The 24,397-nt window shown below is 39.6% G+C and overlaps 1 protein-coding gene across 9 annotated transcripts in view; it reads left to right on the top strand.

Moving 5' to 3' along the window:
- MPPED2 (metallophosphoesterase domain containing 2) overlaps window positions 1-24,397 on the top strand; it is a 169,882-nt gene that overhangs the window by 38,091 nt on the left and 107,394 nt on the right. For 2 of the 9 annotated variants that reach the window (XM_039538697.1, XM_039538695.1), the window contains 3 exons: window positions 1,912-2,014; window positions 2,222-2,383; window positions 7,883-8,126. In XM_039538697.1, the coding sequence (XP_039394631.1) occupies window positions 7,999-8,126 (128 nt within the window). In that variant the 5' untranslated portion in view covers window positions 1,912-2,014; window positions 2,222-2,383; window positions 7,883-7,998. The other 7 variants (XM_039538696.1, XM_039538698.1, XM_039538699.1 and 4 more) reach the window with 7 other exon arrangements.

Here is a 24,397-nt window from a genome sequence, read left to right as displayed (position 1 = left end):
ACCTGAAGAACATTTTTAATTTCATCCAACCAGAAAATCAAACTTGTGGCATTCACAACAAACCGCTTGTTTACTTTTTCTATTCCCAAATGTATGCCCTTAGATAATCTCATCACCGTTTGTATTAATAAATCAAAATCCCCAGTTGAAATAAATACAGACTTACCACAATTTTTCTAATCTTGCTTATCTTGCATTCTTGTGTTTAATTTTTTCAGGAACTTAACACTTCTTTATCAATGAAGGAAGAAAAGAGAGAAAATAAAATAGGAAGTTGTATTCCAAAAAGCATTTTAATCAATCTAAGAAGATTTGCTGTGCTGGAACAATCTCAGGACCACATCTATTCCTGTTTCACATCCTTCCAGAGTAGCCACTGATCTCTGGTGGCCTCATTTTTAACCAGTGATCACTTAAGAACGTTTTGGCCCCAATTCCTTCTTCCTTCCTTGTACTGTCAACTTGACTAATGATTAATTAAAAATTCTTGCCACTCCTCTGTGCATATAAGAGAATTGCCTAGGAGGCCCAGAATTGTCAGAAATTAATTAGTTTATTAAAAGAATTTGGGGTCTAATGGATCCCCATTTGACTGGAAATGTTGCATTTCTCAGAAACATTTTCAGAATGGTGATCTGGATGACTGGGTAATGACTTAGCACTTACAGACTGAAATGTGTAGGTGGCAGCAAAGTGATCTGCAAGTTGGAGTAAATATATGCCCTCAATTTACAGATGAGGAAACTGAGGAACAAAGAAGTGCCCAAGGTAAGGCAAATGAGTGAGAGAGCCAGGAATAGACAGCACCTGCCTCTTCTGATTCTCAGTCCTGTGCTCTATCCAAATACCTCAGGGCAATTTTTTTTTCCAGTGGTGGAATATGTTTCTCTGAAGTTCAGTACTTTAAACGCCTTTATTTGGTGAGAAGGAAGACTCACTTGTTTGAAGACCATTTTAGCCAAAACAAATGAAATCTCTTTGGGACCTTAAAATGATCACCCTAAAATAAGCCCAGAAGAGCCTTCTGACCAGCCTTGAAAAAACTCCTGCCACTTAATATATTTTAGGCTGCTTAGTGAGATAACTGTTAATTTGTTGCATATGTATGCAGCTGCCTTTGCTCTCATACTGGATTTCTGCCTGATGATAGTCTAGATCTGTGAGGCTGTCTTCAACAAGAAATTTAGGTCTGGTTACCATGCATATCCTAAGGCTGGCCAAAGCCAGTACTTTTAAATGCATAGGACCCTACTGGGCATCATTCTTCAAGGTCAGATAGAAATAGTTTTATCAGCCTGATTTTCTGGGTTTTCTTTGACATTTCTCTCCCCGTTTTATCCCTACTTGTATGATTTTAGAAGTCTTTTCTGCCATTTGTTTTCTTCAGAGAAAAAGAACAAACAGTTCCAGTGTTTACTTTGTTTCTGATGTGACTGTTGACACAATTACTATAGGCTTCTTAGGAGGAAAGGGGTGGGGGGTGGGGGGGAAATCCCAGAAAACTCTACTAAAAAAAACCCCACTTTATTATGCTTTCTTCTGGGCACTGAGGTTAATTCTTGCTATAGAACATTTAACACATTTCAACCAGCCATTGTATTTGTACCTCCTGCATTACAGAAAATGTGCTTTTCACAGGGAAAGCAGAAGTGCAGAAATCTGGGGGAGACAGAGTTGGGTTTTTTGGGTCATAAAGTATGCCGACTTTGTTCTCACCTAGCCCCAGCTGAGGGCTTTTCCCCCTTCAGGACTCGGGAGGTGTTACAATGCAGGTTTGTTTGTGTGCTCCCTTATCCGAAAAGTCTCCTGAATTTCCTGCCTTTTATTATTATTTATTTCAAACGCGGTGCTCGGTCTGTCTTTCTCCTTTGACCCAACTAACACAGCGCTTCTCCTTTCTTTCTCTTCCAGGCTCCATGGGAGGGGGCATTGCAGCAGTTTGGCAGAAGAGCTCTGCCCCCCTTGCTTGGGGAGTGAAGTCAGAGGCAGCAGGAGGAGCTGGCTGGCTGTGTGTGTATGTGCAGAGCTCCTTGGCCGCCCTGTTTCCTGGTGCTCTGCTCCCTGACCCCAGTGGCAGTCCCTTCTCACTGCACGGCTCTGCTCTCTCCCTCCTTTGCTCTCGCTCGCTCTCCCCTCTGTCTCTCTGGCTCGCTCGCTGCTCTCCCAGATCGAGGCTCTGCTCTCATTCTTTCTCTCTGTCTCTCTCATTTCCACTCTCCAGCCGGCCGGGGGACCCTCAGGGTCGAAGGTTTTGCCCTGCCTACACCAACCTCCACCTTCCAGCCTTTCTCTTAACCAGCTCTCTCAAATCCCCCATGGATCGGTTCCTCTCCCAGCACTGAAGGCATCCCTAGGACACACAGCAGCAGCCAGAAAAAGAAAGGTAATCAACCCCGATTAGAGAGAAGGGGAGAGAAATCAAATGGAAAAATAACAAAACACAAAGCCTCGGGTTAGAGGTGCCTTGTCATGTACAAGTAGAAGGGGATCAGACAGGGGCTAGCGCAGCAGCGCCTGAGCCAGGCTGCTTTAAAGAAGAATAAGAATAGAACTGGCTGCTTATTTTCCGTTCACCAGAATGATCATTTAGCTGGATGGTTTGGTTTTCATTTGTTTGGGGGTTATTTTTTGCACAGTGAAAAGCTAATTATTTTGTTGAGCTGTGTGTCTTGTCTCCCTCCCTCCACCCCATGCAAGCTCCCCCCCCTCCGTCCCCCACTGCGTTATTTCTTGTCTGGGGGGAGGTAGTGGTGGAAGTGATTTGGCAGCAGAGAGAGAGAAATGGGATGAATTTTCCTGGCTGTTTACTAGAAAGTCTCGGGTGATCGGGGTTATAATGTTAGAGCACGACCGGGGGAGGGTAGGCCAGGGAGCATTTTGCTTGCTGGAGAGACCAAGGAAACGGCAGATCAAGCGGGCGAAATGCAAAGTACAGTTACATTCAAACTGAAATGTAGCGTTTGCTCCGATTTTTTGTGCGTTTGAAGGGGGATTTCACGCCCCCCCCCCCACCAAAGCAGGGAAGCGAGACTCCAAGAAAAGTACCGATTGCAAACTGGTTTCTTTTATATTCGGAGCTGGAGTTTCTGTCTCTTATTTATATGCGAGACAACTACATTTTAAAACATGCTTTGAAATCCTGATCCCAGAGGCCTAGGGCACTTGGAAAGAGAGGAGGGATTTTTTTTCGGGGTGGGGGGTAGGGGGGTGGAAGGAGAATTGTGGAAATGACACAGCTGCAATAAAAAGCATTTATTCTCTTGTTGGTTGAATATATCGCTCCCCCCCCCCCACAGATCAGTTTTAGTGCAGATGTGGGCGTGGAAAAATAACATGCATTAATTTCAAAGAGCGGGGAGGATGGAAACTTTATGTATTTAAAAAAAATGCAGAAACGCCCCCCCGGGGGGGAATAATAAATACAAGAGCAATTGCAAAATCAGGAGCTTGCAGGGCGGGTTTGTGCTTCCCGGGGGCTCTGGCTGTGTGTGTGTGTTTGATCTGGGCTATAATGCTAGCTCGCCTAGTGGAAGGGGAAGATCGGATGGGATGAATGACGTTGGGAAAAGGGGGATGTTGTACAAAAGGCAGGATGGTGCGGTGTCAGAGCCATTGGCCACTGATTGTGATCAATCGATCCGAGCCTGGGAAAAAAAGGGGGTGAGAGGGAGTGAGCCAAGCACCCAGCACACTCCCAACAGCCAGCACAGAGGGTTCCCAGAGAGTACGAGGCGGCAGCCGGGCATGGACTGATTGATAGAGGAGGTAGCGTGTGCAGACTGGTACCACTTCTGCCTTTTCCGCCTAGTACTGAGTGCTACAGAGCTAACCATTTTGGCAACTGGATCATTTATACTGAGGGATCGGCTTGCCACGAGGTTTTATTCCATAGACACATGAAAGGAGAGAAAGTCGGTGTGTGTGTTGGGGGGGGAGGTGGTATTTATGAATGTACAGCGTTGCATTTGTTTCTCTGTGCGACTCATGGTGTGTGTGCATAGTTTTTTGGATAAGCCTTCTGTGGGCATCACTAGTTTGATTTAACTTTTCATGCCTCCCGCTCTCTCTTGAAGTCTGCGAGCGCTTATCTAGACGTGTGTGCAGAGTGGGTAATGTGTTGTCTAAAATGAAATTTTAAAACACACGTCTACACTTAGTATATGCGGTGGTCACTCTGATATGATATACACCACTCTTGATGAATAGTATGAAGTTTGAGTTGCATGAAAAAGTATAGTACTGTACAACATTGTAGGGATTTCGGGCAAATTGTTAAATAATCACTAGCACATCCTGCAATATCCTATGAGAGACCAAATAACTATCTTATTTATTGTGGTGGGCTTGTGTTAATATTTTTCTAATATGTTGTTGCTCTATCAACGTTGATATAACAGTTATTGGAAGCTTACTTGAAAAGAAAATTAACATCTAATTTAACCCCCTTTTTCCCTCTTCAGTTTTGACAGACTTTGACATTTTCTCCCATTAAATACCAGTCAGAAGAGAAAAAGCATTGATTGTTCAAACTGAGGACACACAAGTGCTTAAATTTGAGGGAGATTTTTTTAATATAGTGCTATACAAGTCCAAAGAGCTATTATATATAATGTTTTAATTACAGTTAAAATTAAAATAAAATTGTAAAAGCTGCTCAGTATGAATACTCCTTAGAAAAGTAGGCTGTAGTATAAAATTGTCTGCCTTTTGTTTTTAGAAGTGCCAGCCTTGTACATTTTATAAATGTAAAACTGAACAAACAGACCCATGCACTAAGGTATCTCTTTGTAACATTCTAAATCATAAATACACACTGAAAGATGACTATTGGCATTCTCAGAATAACCTCTGGCATATCATTAGTAAAACATGATATAATGAAGTGGATATCCTTTTCATAGTTAGATTTCTTGCTTAAAAATTATCAGGTAAGAAATGGCAAATATTGCATACTAGGTTGCACTTGACAGCTATGAAAAAACATGCAACTATTCTTTTGTGCTCATCATCTCAGTGAGTGCTTACTGTCAGGGGGGTGAGAAGAACAATAGTGCTGAAAAATAAGCCTTTTTTTCCTTGGGCCTAATACAAATTTGTTTATGAAAGTTCTGAAATACTTGCTTCTGTTTGTCATTGTCTTCAAAGAACTCCACATTAAAGAAGATAATAATCCAACACCTCTGATAGGTGAGCTGTATTTCTATATAAAACATTCAAGAGAAATTAGGAAAATGAAATTAAAATCAGCCTCCCCGTCATATATTTGACTTTTTTCCATGTCGGATATTTGTTGTTACCTTTCAGTTTAATTCGTTGCTTTGTTTAACTTAGTCTTAGTTAAGCATAAAGGTATATATTTAGGATTAAACATTATGGGAAGTTTTTATTTTAAATATTACAATGAAGCAACTTAAAAGTATTTTCTATGACTATCCAATATCCTCTTAGTACTTCTGTTTGATGTTAGCTCAAATTTATATTTTTAATAGTTTTATGAACACTGTAAAATGATGTTTAATATTATCTTTGTATATAATTCACTCTAATGAGCAAATTACATTTCCTATTACAAGTAACTCTGAAAAAAATTAATGTTCTGACTTCTGCTTATACTATTAATGGAAGTACATAGCCTTCCTAAAAGTCTGAGCAAAAATTTGGTTGTGGTTGCTTTTAATGTTCTCTGTTTTGCACAGTAGATTTTGATTGCAAAAAAATAAGATTGGGCATGTAATTTCCACACTATTCCCTAATTTATGTAAACCCTAAAGTTCTTGTATAAAAATGTGTATTTTTTTCCCCTTCAAGCCTTGATGGCTAACGTTCTTTTTAATGACAGTCATTTCTCTAACAGGAAGATGTTTTCATTTGTATTTACTTTTGAGTGCAGTGCAATTATGCAGTTTTTACGCTGCACACTCTTAATAGTTTGTATCTCAAAAGAATTACAGTACTTAGAACAGGACTGCAATTTGAAGCAGGTGTTGTGTTTTACTGTTATGCAAAATAACAGTAAAATATAATTGTGAGGGAAATTAAGGAAACAGCTGCAAATTTGGTATGGAAACTACCACATTATGATTCGTGAGCAGTTATTACATGTATCTTACATCACACTTAACAGAGCAAAGATTTGATTTAGTAAATCTTACCTTGTTGATTTTATCCCTCAGACCCTTTACTATTCTTATGAGGGCAAATTAGTATAAAGACCAGACAGTGATTTCACTGAAACATACGAAATCACAAGTAGCTCTCTCTCGTGGTGAGAATTTTAAGGTTTAGTTTAATTTTGTGTGCTTTTTACTGATATTGGAAATGGATGAGAGAATCCGATTCCTGGAATGAAGATTGTGGCATTTCTTTGCCCAACTAACATATGGAAGCGGAGGTAGGCCTGAGGTTGTAAAATAATAAAATAAATGGCCTATAGCAGGCCATCTGCCATTTGCTGGGCATTTTTTCAATATTTTATGCCAAACTGGAAACTAGTCTTGTAATCTAAATAAGTTTTATTACAAAGCAAAGATTTCAAAATTTTAATGTTGCATGTGGTAAACATACTTCTGTTTGGGAGCTAAGAGCAGTCTAAGAGCATCACTGTAGGAAAAATATTGCATAGTTTGATGCCTGAGATTCAGATCATTCTCCTCTCTTCTGTTTTGTATGTTCTCATCTCAGCACATGGAGATTTACGCTTGTAACTTACATATAAATACAAGAACCTGCTCCTTGCATCTAGTAATCTAAGGCCAGATCCTCCAGCTGAGGATCTGGCCCATAAATAGTACTTATACAGAGATTGAAAGCGCTTTACTGATCAATTTTCACAATACCCTTGTAAAATAGAGTCGTCTTGATGCCCTCCCATCTGTAAAATGAGGATGGGGGAGAAATGATTTTATGAAGGAGTCAGAACTAAGATTAGAAGTTGGGAGTTCCTGGCTCTTAGGCCTGTGATCACACTGCTAGACCACCGCGATGGCTGGGCTTCTCCACTCTGAATGCTAATATTCTTTACGATGGCTCTGTGTGTGAGTATGTACGTGCACTAGAATTTGATGATGTCTGGTGCACCAGAAAAGGTGTTGGTAACTTGAGTGACTCAGGCATGTGTGTGTATAGGCAGAGGAGCATGTTTTTCTTTTATTTGTATATGTATGTAGAATTCTCGTTAATAGAATTATATATGTGCACTGAGAGAAGGCTGATAATAGTAGCAAATAAATCACAAATATTTGATTACGTAAAGTGTGTAGAAAGCTTAGTTTTGTTGCAGGTACAATGAGTATATCGGTAATGCTGCTCAAATGCCAGTTTTCCTTCTGACAGATATAAATACTTTGAACCAAAGTGGTTTACCTTTTGTTACGGCTTTGTAAGATGGACTGTCTTATTTTCAGCTGGCAAAAGATCTGACGAAATGTAACCAACTTTGTAAAGCTAGCTGTGCTTCGAAGAGGGTGCAGGCATTTGACAAGAGCCATTTGACCTTCATGAGGTTAGGCCCAGTTATTAACTTTCACAGCTGTAATTAGCACTAGATGTTTATTTAAAATTAAGAGGAATAGTAAATATAGGGCACTTAGCTGGGGCTTTCTACACAGATTATTTTGTAGTGTAAACAAAGTCTTATTTTAAGCAATCCCTACTACAACGGTACTTAAAACAGTGCAAAGTGAGGAAGCTTTAAAAAAAGATGCAGAAATAATTAACATTTAGTGGCTACATACTCAAATAAATGGGTACATTAGAAATATATAGATAGAAATTTCCAAAGGATATCAGCATAGGACTAGATTGAAATACAGCCATAATTTGATCTTTTTGGCATCTCAGGACTTTAAACACTGTCTCTGTGTTATTTTTCTTCCTTTTGTAGAAGTCTGTAGTGTTGATGAGGAGATCCTTGGATTCAGAAGTTGGCTGGAACACAATGCCCACCGCCATTCTTGACTCTGGAAAGTTGTAAATTGCTCATGTCTATAAGGAGGAAGGATGGCTCATGGAATTCCTTCACAAGGCAAAGTTACTGTAACAGTGGATGAATACAGCTCAAATCCAACCCAGGCATTTACACACTACAACATCAACCAGAGCAGGTTCCAGCCTCCACATGTACATATGTAAGTATTATTAACCTTGATTTTTGAAACTAATTTAAAATGAGGTCTGTCAATAGGACAGTTGGTTGAAAGCTAGATCAAGTGATTTGTTGATTAAACTACTTGATGAAAGCTGCCAATATTTGTTACATACTATATTTTACAAATAGTGCTCCATAACCTCTAGATGCTACTGACTTTGCCCTCCCAAGAGCATGGCACAGACTTAGGCCTGCTCTTCACTAGAAAATTAAGTTGGGTTAACAACCTTGCTCAAGCATGTGAAAAATCTGCACCCCTGAGTGGCATAGTTAAGGTGACTTAACGCCCAGTATAGACAGCGCTAGGTCAACAGAAGAATTCTTTTGTCAGTTTAGCTACTGCCTCTTGGGGAGGTGAATTACCTACACCAACAGGAGAATCCCTGCTGTTGGGGTAGGTAGCATCTGCACTGCAGCAGTGAGTGAAGCTGTGCCACTGTAGCAGTTTTACTGTAGACATCATCTTGGTGAAACTCATCAGAATGTGGTATTGTGTATGAGGTGCCAGGTTCTGAAGTTCACTTGTAACTTTAGTGATCTCACTGTAACTTGCTGGAGGGACCTATTTCTTTAAAATTTTAGCACCCTTCCCCCACCCTTTACACTGAGCTGCAAAATAGGCCTAATTGGGACTAATTGTCCTCTGATCACTGAATCCTTTGTCCTCCTTGTTGTGAGTAGAACCTGTGCCACATGCTGTATTCCACTCACAACAAGGATTCAGAGATTGTGGAACAATTAGACTCAAGAAATACAAATACCGAGTTAAAATACTGTTCATGGCCTGAACTTAAACCAACAAAATACAGATCTAAGGCTCCTTACCTCAGGGTGTTATGCCTTAGTATTGTATGACTTGTAAAATCATTCTACAATATAGTATCTAGGCACAATGGGGAGTGCTAAGAACTAAGTGCTAGCTTTAACTCTGAATTTCCTTCCCATTGTTTGGCTAAGTCAGATCCTTATCAGCTATTTCTATTTAAGTTCTTTTTTTCTTAATAGTCTCAAATGTATGTTAAACTATAAAACAAAAGGGACGGCTCTTGACCTCAGAGGGGCCCCCTGTGTTAACCAGGATTTTGCACATTGTCACGCTATTGCATTTGATAGGGCCTTTGCATAGTAAAAGTGCTAAAGTAGCATGCCACTTCATAGCATTTTTGCTATGCACAATCCTGTCAAAAGGTTGACAATCCAACAGTTGAGCACCTTCTCCTGGGACTTCATGTAGTAACAATATTCATAAAATCATAAACCATCCATGGAGCTTCTAAAAGGATTAAGTTCAGAAGAGGAGCCACTTCCCAAACTTGGAAATGTTTACCTTAATTAAATTTTGTTGTAGCTGAAAAGATCATATTACTCTCCTTTCAGGGCAAAACTCTCCCCTCTGCTCCACAGTGTGGATCTCTTATCAGCAGTGCAGATCTCCATTGCACATTCTGCACTCCAGGCTGCCCTGCTGACTCTCATCAATATCAATAGAATTTCTATGTACAGAACGAGTTCAGAATAACCCATCAAGATCCAGACTGCAGATTGGAGAGAATTTTTGTTCTTGAAGGGCCTCTTCTAACTGTTATTGAATGCAACAGGAAATTATTGTGGATTTCAGAAGGTCCTGAAAATGGCTGAAAGACTAAAAAAAATTTACTTTTCAAAATGCATCTCTGATTTGTTCTAGAAATAGGCAATAATAATAATGATGATAATCTCTAATTTTAATATTTTGGGGCATCTCTAAGGCAGAAGTAGTTGGGCAGATATCTTAGTTTCATTGGATTTGAAAAACTACCTAGTCTGAATTAAAAAATGAGGTTATAATTTACAACATAATGAAAATACAAACAGACCCTTAACTACAATGTTGCTGCTTTGATTTCACCACTTATGCATAAAAGAAGAGTATGACATGATAAAGGGATGGAGTGATGGGAGAACGAAATGATTTTTGCACCATAATCTTGACTAAACTGGGAGAGAGTGAGTGAGGTGAGTTCCGAAGTGCAGAAAGCCAAAGATTGCAGAAGTTGAGGCAAATTTTGGCATTAAGAATGGGGAGCAAATGCTGGATTTTAGAGAAGCTATAGAGGAAGAAATGACAGGATGTGGGTGCAGAGGCGAGTGATGAGGTAAATATATCATCAGAGTTGTGAGTGTGAATAATCAGGACAGAGGAGTTGTCTCTGGTCATGGAGAAGTGAAAGAAAAGTGAGAGCTTCAGAAAAGGATGCTCATTTGCCTTTCCAGGGTGTTATAATGGAAGCTGTGCACATACACAGGAGCTGGGGGATCAGCAGGCAAAAAAATCTGGGCAACAAAATTGGGAAAGAAAAATAACCAAAAAAACCTTACTGTAAAAGCACACCTGCTCTTTTTACCCTTCTGTCTCTGCATTAATGCCACACTGCTGAAGCTGCCAATCTTTTATGCAGCTTTGTTATTGCACTATCTTGTTAATGCCTCTTTATAAAGAATTCAAAGAACTTTTTTCTTCCGGTTAATGGAAAGTTACAATGCAGCCTGATAAAAGAGTGTTGGGAAGTTGATAAATGAACAAAAGAGTATACAAGCATTGAGCATACTAGAGTATACAAGCCCATGCCCATTGACTGCTATATTGCTTTGCTTGTTCTAAACACCATAGTCTAAGGTAGAAGTCAGTTTGAAGGCCAAGCTATCATGTTAGCACCCAAGCTTTCTTCTCAAGGAATTTTCAAAATTATTTGTGTGCAACGCATCTCAGTTTCTCCTTTGCATGTGTGTTCCTCTGTGTGTGAAGACAAGGGTTGGGGACAAGGCTTAAAGGACTATTGAATACAATTTAATCTGGATTGACTGAGCTGCGTACATGTCTCTTGCATTCATAGGGCTTGATTCTGATCTCACACTGGTGTAAATTAAAAATCAGTGGAACCTTATCAGTGTAAAACTGCAGCATGAGATCAGAAACATGCTTACATGCTTACTTAGACTTTGTCCACCTCTGCTTCCTCCCCCTCCATTTCATGTCTCGGGACAGAGACACATGGTGTAATCAGCACAGAACAGAGAATTACTCCTGTTCTTTTTGCGGATACAGACTAACACGGCTGCTACTCTGAAAACAGTTTCTCTTGTGTTCTAATCCTGGTTCTGACACTTCCTGTGGCTGTGGCACTCTAAAGGGGTACTGTCAGGTGAAAAGTCATTTATTAAATACCCCAACCAACCAAAATCCACATTTGTCTACTCCTGTTACTCATAGCAGCTTTAATTACTAAACTGCAAGAATTGTACAACTCTAATATAATTTTCCCCATTTATGCTTTTTTTAATGTTTGCACTGCCTTTACTTTGAGCAGGTGACACAAGGCCAATTTCACTTTTTCACAGTCTGATTGTTCTGTATGTGTGCACAGTGATGCAGTGATTGGTTTGCAGACACCATGAGACCAAAAATACTTCTTTTCATTAATATGTTAAAGAATTTATTAAAATATTTCTATTGCATTTTGTAAAATCCATTCATTCTATATTTTTGGACTAAACGACCTGATTGTACCATGCTTAAAGGGAAACTTCTAAGGAAAAAACACCACAAATTGCATTTGTGTCCCTTTTTGCTTCTTAAGAATGTATAAAGAAGGAGTGAAAGATTGCTTCCCCCCAGATTTTTCTATTTCCTCATTTTATGTTAAAAGTATCAAGAATATATTTTTTCCCCCTCCTGATTCTGCTGGAGGTCTCATTGGTTGACTCTGAGAAATAGGTTGGAATCTTTCATAGTTCTTAATTGAAACTTTGACAAAGATAACTTTCCTTTCATTTGCTTACTAAGCATTTGAATTAAATAGGTATCAAAAACCCAGCTGGCCAGCCAAGAAAACAAAACAGAACACCAACCAAAAAACAAACACAACACAGATAGCTGTAATCAGACTGAATAAAAATCACTTTCCTTCTCAAACAAGTTTCACTTCTTTGATAATTGTGATTTCATTACCAGTTCTTCAGTCATCCATAGAATAATTTAGGAAAAACAAGGTACTGAATATTTCTAATGTGATAAAGAAACGTGGAAGAAAAAAATCTTTAAAAAATAAAATGACCTTAAAGACTTTTACCATTTATGTAGAGTGTAAGCTCTTTTTTTTTAACTGAAGGATTATACAACACCTAGCACTTCTGAGCTCTGGTTTTGGCTTGTGGCCTCTGTGTGTTGTTGTAACACAAGCAGTAATAATAAAGAAAAGCAAAAAAGGCCTCCTCTCCCCCACCCACACCCCACTTTTTCTAGGCCACCTTTAATCTCCTTTCCTCAGTTTTATTCACTAGGGGTGGTCTTTTTGATTAAAAAATAATAATTGTCCAATTATATGAAAACTTTCACAGAAAAATTCATTTTTTAAATTTTTAATTGAAATGAATAAAAAATGTTTTGATTTGAAAGAAAAAAATTGTTATTTTAAGTGAACTGGAACTTTTTTTAATTTTCTGGGTTCAGACCTCTCACTCCTGTCCGTCTTTATTTTCATCTTGAAAAGAGAGTAAATGGATGTGAAATTGGGAAGGGGGGGGGGGGGAACGCAAACTGAAAAATGTGCAATTAGTGCCTAATAAAAATGCATTTTTTTTGTTTAGTTTTGACAAAAAATCATAAATTTCCAGGAAAACTTTTTTTGGGGGGAAAAGTCAATTGTTTTATTTTAATTTTTTTCATGGAAAATACTTACCATTTTTTGACCAGCCCCATTATTTACTCCACAGTAGTGTTGAGAGGATTTGTTAACTGAAGGTTCTGCTACTGCAAATTAGTCCATGTAGACAGATCCTCATTTACTTTTTGGGGGCTCTACCCAGATATAAAAGTCCACCCATGCAAAATAGCTTGCAGGAATGGGGTCATGGTTTTTAAGGTGCTTTGAAGATGAATAGTGTTATATAAGCATTAAGGACTAGTATGTTAAATGTATGGTATAGTTTAAGGACAGTTCACCACTTGGGAATAAGGAAGGTGGCGATCTCAGTACGACAGCAATTGATGGAAACTTGCCTAAGGGCTTGTCTACGTGGGAAAATTTACTAGTATAATTATATTGCTATCATTATACTGGTATAACACCTCTTGTGGACACTCTTATCCAGTTCATCTTGGAAAAGAGGAGACTAAGGGGGGATATGATAGAGGTATATAATATCATGAGTGGTGTGGAGAACGTGAATAGGGAAAAGTTATTTACTTGTTCCCATAATATAAGAACTAGGGGCCACCAAATGAAATTAATGGGCAGAAGGTTTAAAACAAATAAAAGGAAGTTCTTCTTCACACAGCACACAGGCAACCTGTGGAACTCCTTGTCTGAGGAGGTTGTGAAGGGTAAGACTATAATAGGGTTTAAAAGAGAACTAGATAGATTCATGGAGGTTAAGTCCATTCATGGCTATTAGCCAGGATGGGTAAGGAATGGTGTCCCTAGCCTCTGTTTGTCAGAGGGTGGAGATGGATGGCAGGAGAGAGATCACTTGATCATTACCTGTTAGGTTCATTCCCTCTGGGGCACCTGGCATTGGCCACTGTCGGTAGACAGGATACTAGGCTGGATGGACCTTTGGTCTGACCCAATAGGGCCGTTCTTATGTTTAGCATATACTCCCTCCAAAGCGACACAAGGTAAACTGAAAAAAAAAGGCACTTTTATTCTGGAATAAGGGTGTCCACGTGGGAAGTTATGTCAGTATAATAGTGGCAATGTAATTATGCTGGAAAACTTTTGTTTACACTGGGATGCTAAATTGTTAAATCCACAGTCATTATGAGAGAGTTAACCTTGGAAAGTAGGATCTTTTACATTTTTCTTCTTATAGGGAGCTGATCCAACAGTCACTCAGTGCTTGGAGCTCCTATTGAAGTCAACCTGATTGTTGCTTGGATTTACCTTTTAGTATTTACTTTTCAGTATTTATGCAGTTTTTAAAAAACAAACAATACAATAAAAGAGCGAACACACTATATTTAGGGCTCAATCCTGCAAACACTTAGGGCTTGTCTACACTTACAGCTCTGTGGCTTCTGTTAGCATAGGTTACTCCACCTCCCCGGGAGGCAGTAGACATAATGCTGTCTACACTGGGAATTAGTTTGGTATAGTTCAGATTTTCCACATCCCTGAGCAACATAAATATACCGACATAAGTTTGTATTGTAGACCAGGGCTTGCACACCTGAACGTGTTTGCAAAATCAAGGCAGTGAAAACAGGCTAGTCAGTTTTATTTAGTCAGTGTCAGTTTCTGCTCATATAGTAGAATAATGGGATTTGAACTGCAAATATGGTCATTTTTACTTGTTTGTAAATGATCTGTTTCGCTGTTTCTTTCTTTATTTTTAAAAAAGTCATGGAAGCATTACTACTACTCTTAAATTTTTAATCACTTATTTTATAAAACAAAGTTTGGGACCTGCCATTATTCCTTTAATTTCATTGTGCCTAAAATTCTTCATCTGGAAAGTGAGAATAACAGTGCTGTCTGCCTCACAAGGACACTGTTAGGTTTAATTCATTGTATGTAAAGGACCTCAAGATCCTTAAATGGGATGTGCCATAGAAGTGAAAAGTATTCATATTATTATTATTTATAGCTCAGAGATTTGAATTTCATTATTAAAGTTCAAATTGGGATCCCAGTCCTGTAAGCACTTATACATGTGGAGAAGGTTAAAAACATCTGTAGTCATTCACACTATTCAGATGCTTAAAGTTAAGCATGGAGATATGTGTTTGCAGGACTGGCACCTAAGGGTGAAATCCTGGCGCCCTTGAAATCAGTGGGAATTTTGCCATTGACTTCAGTGGGGCCAGGATTACACCCTTTGTTACATTGAGTATATTGTGCTAAACTCCCTTTAAAAAAGTATTCCCTCTGCTTTCTGTTTGTAAGGCACTTCACATCAATTTTAACATTACAGCTTTATAAAGAGACTGCCTGTGATGGCATGTGGCGCATCGGCGACTGTCAGTAGCAAAAATCCCCAACGTCTGGAGATGGGACACTAGATGGGGGAGGGCTCTGAGTTACTACAGAGAATTCTTTCCCAGGTATCTGCCCAGGGGGTCTTCCCCACATGCTCAGCGTCTGTTCACCATATTTGGGATCAGAAAGGAATTTTTCCCCAGGTCAGATTGGCAGAGACCCTGGGGGGTTTTCGCCTTTTTCTGCAGCCTGGGGCCTGGGTCACTTGCAGGTTTAATCTAGTGTATGAAAGGAACCATTAGTCTGACCCACAGATTTTGCTGATCCACTAAGATTTATAAAAGACAAGAGCAAGCCAAATATGTGCTTCGCACCAGCTGATTTCACCATCCAGATTGTTGGTAGTCCCAACATAGTACGGGCCTGGAACAGCTCATTAAAAGGGGTTTGCTATTGTGAAAGGGCTCAATAGAAAAGTTGACTGCCTCATGGGACCAGTAATCTCATCCCCACTGAATGTGGCACTTCCAAGCCCCTCCCCAGCATAGAACCCAGAAATACCAAGAAGGCAGGGATGTTGCTGTGGAGGCAGCAGACCCTCCCCTCCGTTCATGCATGAAGAGTGGGATCAGGCAGGTACAATCTGACCTTTTGTTATCTGCATGTTTAGAGCTACTGCCTGATTGTTTCCTCAGAGTGGTAGGGAGGAGATGGCACTCCTTGTGGAACTGACAAGGGAGTTTGACTCCTGCACGCTTTGGATCTTCCAAATTTGGCAGAGGCTCTGTACTTCAGCAGTTATTCCCGGCCTCTTATTTTATGTGTCCTTGTTTGAATTTCTCCATTAGAAAAGCAAACTAATATGAGACTAAAGGAGAGCCCTGCAAATGAGTGTATGTTTGTAATGTAACTGCACATAGCCTTCATGCTTGTTTCTTGTATGACTGTTTCAGAAACATCAAAACATTAGTGCAAGCATCAGTTTCAAATAATATTTTACACAATGACCCTCACGTTTGGATTTCAAATCTTGAGCTACCAACATTTACAGAGGTTAAAACAAACAACTCACTGCTGAGCCAGTTGTGGAGCAGGAGCTCTGTTGTAGGGTCCTAGAAATTCAGGGCAGCATGTCTTTCCTCTCCTCAAATTGTACCTGAACGTTTTTGCTTATTTCTGAATTCTGTAAAATGTCTTTCTCAGGATATGTTGACCCTAGGTAATAAAGCTTCTCAGACATGATAGAAAAATCATAGGGCAGGGGAATTTCTTTAAAGCATGTATCTTATCAGAATGCTGCAAAGTTACCTATTCAGAGACATAATAAAATTTGGCCTAGGGGCTACCTGTGTTGTCACAAATGACAAGTGCTAGCTGAAAAAGTCAGCACCAGCGTCAGGCAGAGAATCTCCTGAGTGTCATAAGGTGAATTAATTCACCTGTAAATCTCAGACCAGATTTTTCCAAGTCCCTAGAAAGGATTCCAGTATGTACTAATGCTTGAAATATTGGCATATATAATCAGTGGACCAAATTCAAATGAGATATAAGAAGGGGAAATCCCATTTATATCAGAGATGTTGTTCCTGCTTTATCATGCCTGATTTTGACACACCCCCCCCCGATTTTCTTTTGTTTCTCATTTGTTTTGTGCAGAGCTGTACAAAATGCATAGACTAAGGATATTTTAAATGTACTTAGCAGCATTAATGCCAAAAGATCCTAAAGTGCTTCACTAACTATATACATATTACACCATGGAAATGCAGCCACCTGTGAGGTGGAGCACAACAACCAACTTGAACATAACTCACCGCTCAACAGATAAAGAGGGTACATTTTGGCTAAGGACACTGGGTACCCTATTCTTGCCATAATTTTTTTAATTTTTGATGCAGAACTGACAAGGCCTGAGTTCTTAAGGTTTGTCTGATGCAAATAAACAGTCCAAAGGTAGTCTGCTGTGTTTTTGTTACTTCTATTTATAGGGCAAAGACACGCCCAGTACAGTCACCTTATTTATTGTGCAGCATTTTGGAATTTTGTACTAGTCCTCGGGAGAGGTAGTGCGCAAAAGGGAAAATATGTATAAGTTAAAAACATTGTAAGAGGAAGTGCTGTGTAATAAACACAACTAGATCTTTAAGGGTTTTATTTCAGTGGACATTGCAAAACAAGATTATAGAATCTAATACAATAGAGCTCCAGCATGCAAAGATATACTTCCCCAAAGTTTAAAGCAGGACACTGAAAGTCAAGGTACCTGGGGACCTGAGTTTTCATTGTGTTAGGAGTTCCTTTATGCAGTCCAGCAGAGTAGGGGGTCATAAACCAACAGATCTGTCCAATGGGGACTATCCTTGCATAGTAGATCTATCTCTCTTGCAGCTGCTAGGGCAGGGGAGCATGGGTTGAGCAAGATGCGTGTGGATGTGCTCTGACTATTCTTGGTCGCTGGAATGTTGAGTCACTCAGGGACGGGACCAGCGTGTAGCTGGCCCCAGAATATAGGTAGCCTTCTTTATGCTTTGAGAAGCTCAGCTAGACCCGAGAATCAGGATCTTACCATCTTTTCCTGGTTCTTCCATTGACCTGTTAACACATGGATAGTCTTGTATCAAACATCCTGTCTGTTCTTCCTGTTCCCATGTCTAAAGTTAGGACGATACCACCCTATCTCACAGAGGTGTCCTTTTGTAAAGGATTTGGAGCTCCTTAGATAAAAAAAAATTTCTCAAAGGAAAATTTGAGGAAATATTCTGAAATGGGAGGAGCAAGACGTTTTCTCCATAGACACACTTCTTGTGTGTAATTTTAGATTTCATGGAAAAGTCAGCGCTGACATGTTTTGTACTGTTCACTGACAGAAGAAATTTCTACTCTTCTTTTTGTATAATGTGCATATTTTAAACATGTATCATTATGTATTTGGATAAAATAAGTAACAACAAGAAAACCAAAACCCTACCTTGTTTGAACTATTATACCATGGTATCTTGTAAGATTTATTTTTATCTCCATTTTTGTATTTCTTATTCCAAGCTCTTTCTTCTCTGTATGCTGCTCGACATTAGGGCTACAAAGACCCAAATAGATGTTGACAAGAAGAGATGGTACTGGAGGCTCCTTCACAGCAGAGTCCTGACTTATTGTACTGGGCATTACCTTATATCTAGTACATTGGATTGGAAAGCACACAGTCATTCAGTTTAGTAGACTAGTTCTGTCCATGCTAGGGAAGGGTTGAGAGAATATGTATGAGAGAGGGACCTTATCTGATGCATTTATAAGCCAGGAACTTGCTAGTGACCACATTTACAGTTTCTGTGGTGTAAGGAATTGAGTGCAGTGACTGAGAGCATCAGAGTCAGTACATTATTCCTAAATGTTTAGCTACTGTATCAGTTTGCAGGGAGGCAATGGTGCTACTACTGTACATTTTCCCTGATACCCATGTTAGAGGACACAAAGCAAAAACTCACCAGGTTTCAATTATATTAGAATATCCATCTTTTGAATGTCATGTTTGTTTTTGACCAACAGTTGGAAAACAAAGAACCCTTCTGTGAATCCTCAAATGCAGCAAGGCAATAAATGGTGAGGCTGTGAATTTTGGGAGAAACAGTGGTGTACTTGAAATTCAAATTTCGTGTAATTCAGAGTTTGTTGTAACTCAGGGCTCTGTCCTCCCATCCCATTAAAGTCAGTGGTAACACTCTCATTGTTTTCATTGGAGCAGAACCAGCCTCTAATAGGCTATATAGCAATATTAGTAGTTTAAAGGGACTCATCAACTTATCAGTCACAGTGTTTAGTGGAATTCTTTTACCTGTGATTGTTAAAAATAACACCTATGATTGCCATAACTAGCAAATATTTGGGGTTGAATGCAGGGGAGTCCCCATTTTCAGTTTGTGCATTTGATGACAATTGTATAGCACAGCTGGTCAAAAAATGAAACAATTTTTGCAATTTCTTTTGAGATCAAAATTTTGCGGAAAATATCAACATTTTGGGAGTTTTTTTGATCTGCTTTAATGTGTGGGAAGTTTCAAACATGGACTGCACACAGTTTTTGTATCAGTATAACTGTGTTGGTTTAGGGTGTGTTTTTTCTTACTGAACAACACCTAGCTAGTATGGACTAAACTATAAGAACATAAAGATGTTATGTACTAGTATAGTTTATTCCCTTTCCCATGGTGATTATACTAAACAGATATAAGCATCTTTATACTAATATAACTGCATCCATACAAGGGGGGGTGTTCTGCTTTAACTATATATATACAGTTGTACAACTTTGGGTGTGAACAAGGCCATGTTGTTTCCTCAATGTATTCAGCCAGTTTTTGGTTTCCTGTTTTGTTGCTGTGTGACAAACTTGCACAAAGAGGGGAGAGAATCCATTAAAAAAAAATAATGTGACTGTAAAACCACAAAAATTGAGTGGGAAATCCAGAGATGTGTAAGCTCTGAAACTACTTTTAAACTCATTTTAAAAAAAGCCTAGATTTCAAATAAATAGTATCCCCTTAGATCAGGGGTGAGCAAACTTTTTGGCCCAAGGGCCACATCTGGGTATGGAAATTGTTTGGTGGGCCATGAATGCTCACAAAAATTGGGGTTGGGATGTAGGAGGGGGTGAGGGCTCCAGCTGGGGGTGCAGGCTCTGGGGTGGGGCCAGAAATGAGGAGTTTGGGGTGCTGGAGGGTGCTCCAAGCTGGGACCGAGGGATTTGGAGCGTGGGAGGGGGATCAGGACTGGGGCAGGGGTTGGGACACGGGAGGGGGTCAGGGATGCAGGCTTACTTCAAGCAGCTCCCAGAAACAGCAGCATGTCCCCACTCCAGCTCCTACATGGAGGTGTAGCCAGGTGGCTCTGCGCGCTGCCCTGTCCGCAGGCACTGCCCATGCAGCTCCCATTGGCTACGGTTCCAATGGGACCTGTGGGTAGCGCTTGGGCGGGGGCAGCATAGGAGCTGGAGAGGGGACATGCCACTGCTTCCAGGAGCCGTGCAGAGTGGGGCAAGCCTCTGACCCCGATCCCCGGCTGAAGCGCTGGAACAGGGCAAGCCCTGGACCCTGCTTCCTGGCGGGAGCTCAAGGGCTAGATTAAAATGTCTGGAGGGCCGGATGCGGCCCCCGGGCCGTAGTTTGCCCACCCCTGCCTTAGATACTACCTCGCTTTTCCTCTTTTCATATGAAGAAGAGATGTTTGTGGTTTTGAAAAGAATGCCATTTTATATGCAGAACCTATATAGTGATAAGATCGCTATATAGAGATAGCTTGAGAAGAACATTTTCACTTGTTGAGGTCTGATCCATATTGCAACCTCTTGGATCTTTTGGAGATTGTTTTACTTGCTTGTGCTAAGTTTCTAGACTATTTTGTCTACTAGGAATGTTATCATTATAATGAGGCAGCACAGATCAAATACAGCAATACAAGTTTGTAGATACCCTGTGAGAATTAAAAAAAAGAGAGAGAGAGAGAGAAAATAATAATCCACTAGGGGTATTATTTATAATGGTGTTTTTTTTCACTGTGACCTTTGATGGTATTTTTGCCAGACTATTTTGTATTGCCACATCTTGACAGTGCCACAGAATTAATGGAAGGAGGCACAGGCGTTGTTTATTTCGGAATCTGAGACACCATTTTGGCAACAAAACTAAGACCTTTAACTCTTGGAGTTTTTACCATTTGTTGTTAATTATCTGGTATCGTAAATTCAACGCCTTAGAGAAAAGGGTGTGTTTTGAAATGTGTATGTAAGTAGAGCATTCAGTTTCTCGGGGCAAAAAGGAAAAGGGAGTCCTAATGGTATTGCTTTCAAGGAAATTAAATGCTCTGGGTTTTTTTTTTTTCAATCTGATTCAGATAGATCCCATTAATACTGAGAGGCTTTTACTGTAAAGAACCTTTGCAATTCAGCTATGGTCTAGATTAAAAAGAAATCCCAATATAAGTGAAAAATTAACTTTGCATTGTGTTGCTTTCCTGATGGTCTGTTCATGCTGTAATTATGTATTGTACGTGCAAGAACCATTGTTTCCAGCCACCTCTTCCTTTCGAAGCTTAAGACAACATGCTATAGAATGGCAAGAGGCTTTAGCTGCCCATCTTTTATGATGTGTTTATTTTGTCCAATATAGAATTAAAGGGTTTGATCCAATGAAAGTCAATGGAAATTTTTCAGGTGACATAAATGAACTTGCGATCAGGCCCTACGTGAGCTAGGAGCCATTAGCAGACTTCATGCAAGAAATGATAATTTTCAGGGAAGATTTTACCTTGAGTCACACTATAAAGATATAATGCAGTTTCCTTAGGCACAGTATGAAGGGCCACCACACCTCCTGTCTAATAAAATACAGAAGGACTGCAGGAAAATAGCAAGTGAAAAACACAATGATGTTAGGCAGGGAACAGAATAAATGGAAAATGAAAGATGAGCAAATGATTTGAAATAACCAGCAAGCAACCAGAGGAAAAAAATATTAGAATTAAGTATAGCTCTCTCTCCATGTCCTGCAGCTGTGCTTTGTGTGTCAGGATTTTACTGTCTGCATATGAGTTTGAAGGCATTCCTGCTCTAGCATGAAATATAGTGATTGCATATGGCACACATTATTACTGAAGCTTTAATACCAGAGTCAATCTGAAGTTGTTTGTGTTTTATTATTTCCTTAACAAAAGCTTTTTTCAGCTCTTAAGCCTCTAGTCTTATGTTTCGTAGTTGCTCACAGGGGAATTTCTCAGTGCTGAACAAGGGCTTGTATGTTCACATACTCATGCAAGGTCATTTAAACCTTTCAGTGCCATGGCCAGAGCCTAACCACTTTAAAGACACACTATTATTATTATTATTATTTTATTCTTTACAATTTTTCTTCTATTAAGCTTAGTGTGCTTGTGAAAGGTGCCAGGCTGACTGCACTGGGAGAAAAACCCACTCTCTACAGAGCTATGGCAGTTGCCATTAAAGCTTCCTTCATAGTGTCCAACAAATGACCCTCATCTCTTACTTCTTTCAGGATTGAAAGAATAGATTCAGAGAAAGCCAAATGGAGTGGTTGCATTTGCAAAGCAGACACTCATCCATGAGGAAGCAGACAGAGGCCACTAACTTGTTTCAGGCAGGCTACCAACAACCCATCTGATTGTAAGGGTTTTTGTTGTTGTTTCTGTTTGTTTGTTTAAAGTCAGAAACAGTGATCTAAGTGAACAACCGCATAACCCATTACCGATTCCCCAAGCTGTCTACTTCTGTGCAATATACTCTATATCCCTAGGACATAAGGCTGTCTCAACTGGACTAACAGGATGTTTCCAATTAATTTACGGATTTCATCTTTTTATTTTCCAACATGAAACAGAGCCAGTTTAAGAGTTACTATGACTCATATGGTGATTAATTGCCCCCGTTCCCCAAACAAACAAGGTCTCCTTGTAGCACTCGGCACATAAAGTGGTCACCTTTAAAAGTTTGCTAGTTTTGCCCGAGATTGATGCCCAAGACACGTACAATGAGCTTAACTCTTTGCACATTTTAAAGCTTACAAGTGCCATTAAAAGCTCAACATTTGCTCCTCTGTAGTGGTTGTGGGTACCAACCACAGTATCCCCTAAGAAGTGAAAGGTGTTGTAGTTACTGCAGGGGTTGTCAAAGGTGAGATTTTGTAAATAGCATTCACTAAACGGTCCTCCTGGCAAGGTCATAATTTTAAGAACCATCACAGTGGTGGGAAATTTAAAAAAATATTATTTACAGTTTACAAAAACTGACTGACTTTTCCACTAGTTTTGTGTTCCTTCTGCTATTATTTTTGTTTGAATGAACGTTTTCTGCTTCTTTATCCAGCATCACATCTCCTGGATCCTGTGAGGAAGCCATAATGTTGTGTTTTAGAGATGAATTGCTTGTTAAAAATATAACTGGGATGTCGCAGAGTTAGTATTTAGACATCACAGCAGAATCAAATTGAAAGTTCATATGGGCTGTAAGAGAGAGAAACTTTATTAACTACCCCCTATATATCTTTTGATGAAGAAGATGAGGCAGAGGCAATATTAAAAAAAAACTTGAAAGGTGTAAAGTATGATATATTAGTGAGTATTCCCCCAGTGTGAGAACCCCCTTTTAAAAGGGGATGAAGAGAGAGACACCAATATTCAGGTCCCATTTAAACGAGGGACAAGGTGGGTGAGGTAGTAGCTTTGATTGGACCAACTCCTGTTGGTGAAGAAGACCTTATGTTGGTGAAAGAGACAAGCTTTTGAGTTTACACAGAAGTTGATCCAATAAAAGATATTACCTCACTCACCTTGTCTCTGTAATATCATGGGACCAACACAGCTACAGCAATTCTGCCAACAATTTAAATGAGTCTGTAGTCTACATTATAAATCTACACCGGATGCAGCGGAGAAAACCGGCACACTCTCTCAGGATGCTGTTAGGGCCAAGCAGAATCTCATTAGGGACAACTTCAAAGATCAGTTCCTCATGCCCATAAAAACAAGTGTAAATTATCTTGTGTGAGCCTGCTGTTAGCAGTTGCACTGTTACATTATGCATGATTCTAGACTGCACATGGTTTGTACAAACTGCACTATGTTCCATTAGTGTTTTTCATTTTTATGCTAAGCCTTGCAACGTAGCAATTTATTGGTGTTATTTTGGCTAATATATTATTTGACTTATAATTTCTAGTACATTTGCTGTTAATAGTGACACCATATCTAGAAAGGACTAATAAGGTTCTACAGAGGTTAAAAGGAATAAGTCATACCGCTTACTCTGTTTTATTGACAGCTTCACCTGCTCTCTCATTTCACTGCTTCCCCAGTCATGGGTACAGATTTTGAAGGTAGTAGCTGCTCTTGAGTGACCGTGTGTTTCAAGTGAATCTATAAATGCTTCTTGGGATACTGCACTGAGGCACTTAACCTAAATATCTGTGAAAATAAAAAATACATTCAACCTTCATTAACTTGTACTGTAGGTAACCCACACACCCCATAATACACATAATACCAAAAGGGCAGTTTCTTACCACTAATCAGGAGAGACTTAAATGTAAAACAGCCTCTGTATACTATGGAGTTTTGCCATTCGCTTTGGTGGAATCGGGATTTGGCCCCAAGACTTCACTATCCTTTCAAATACACTGCATAATAGTTACTAAGATGCCGTGGTGACAGGTTTCAGAGTGGTAGCTGTGTTAGTCTGTATCAGCAAAGAGAACGAGGAGTACTTGTGGCACCTTAGAGACTAACAAATTTATCG

The sequence above is a fragment of the Mauremys reevesii genome, linkage group 4, assembly GCF_016161935.1.
Source record: "Mauremys reevesii isolate NIE-2019 linkage group 4, ASM1616193v1, whole genome shotgun sequence".
NCBI lineage: Eukaryota > Metazoa > Chordata > Testudines > Geoemydidae > Mauremys > Mauremys reevesii.
Note: the sequence above shows the minus strand (reverse complement) of the source record. Positions and strands in the feature narration are given on the sequence as shown.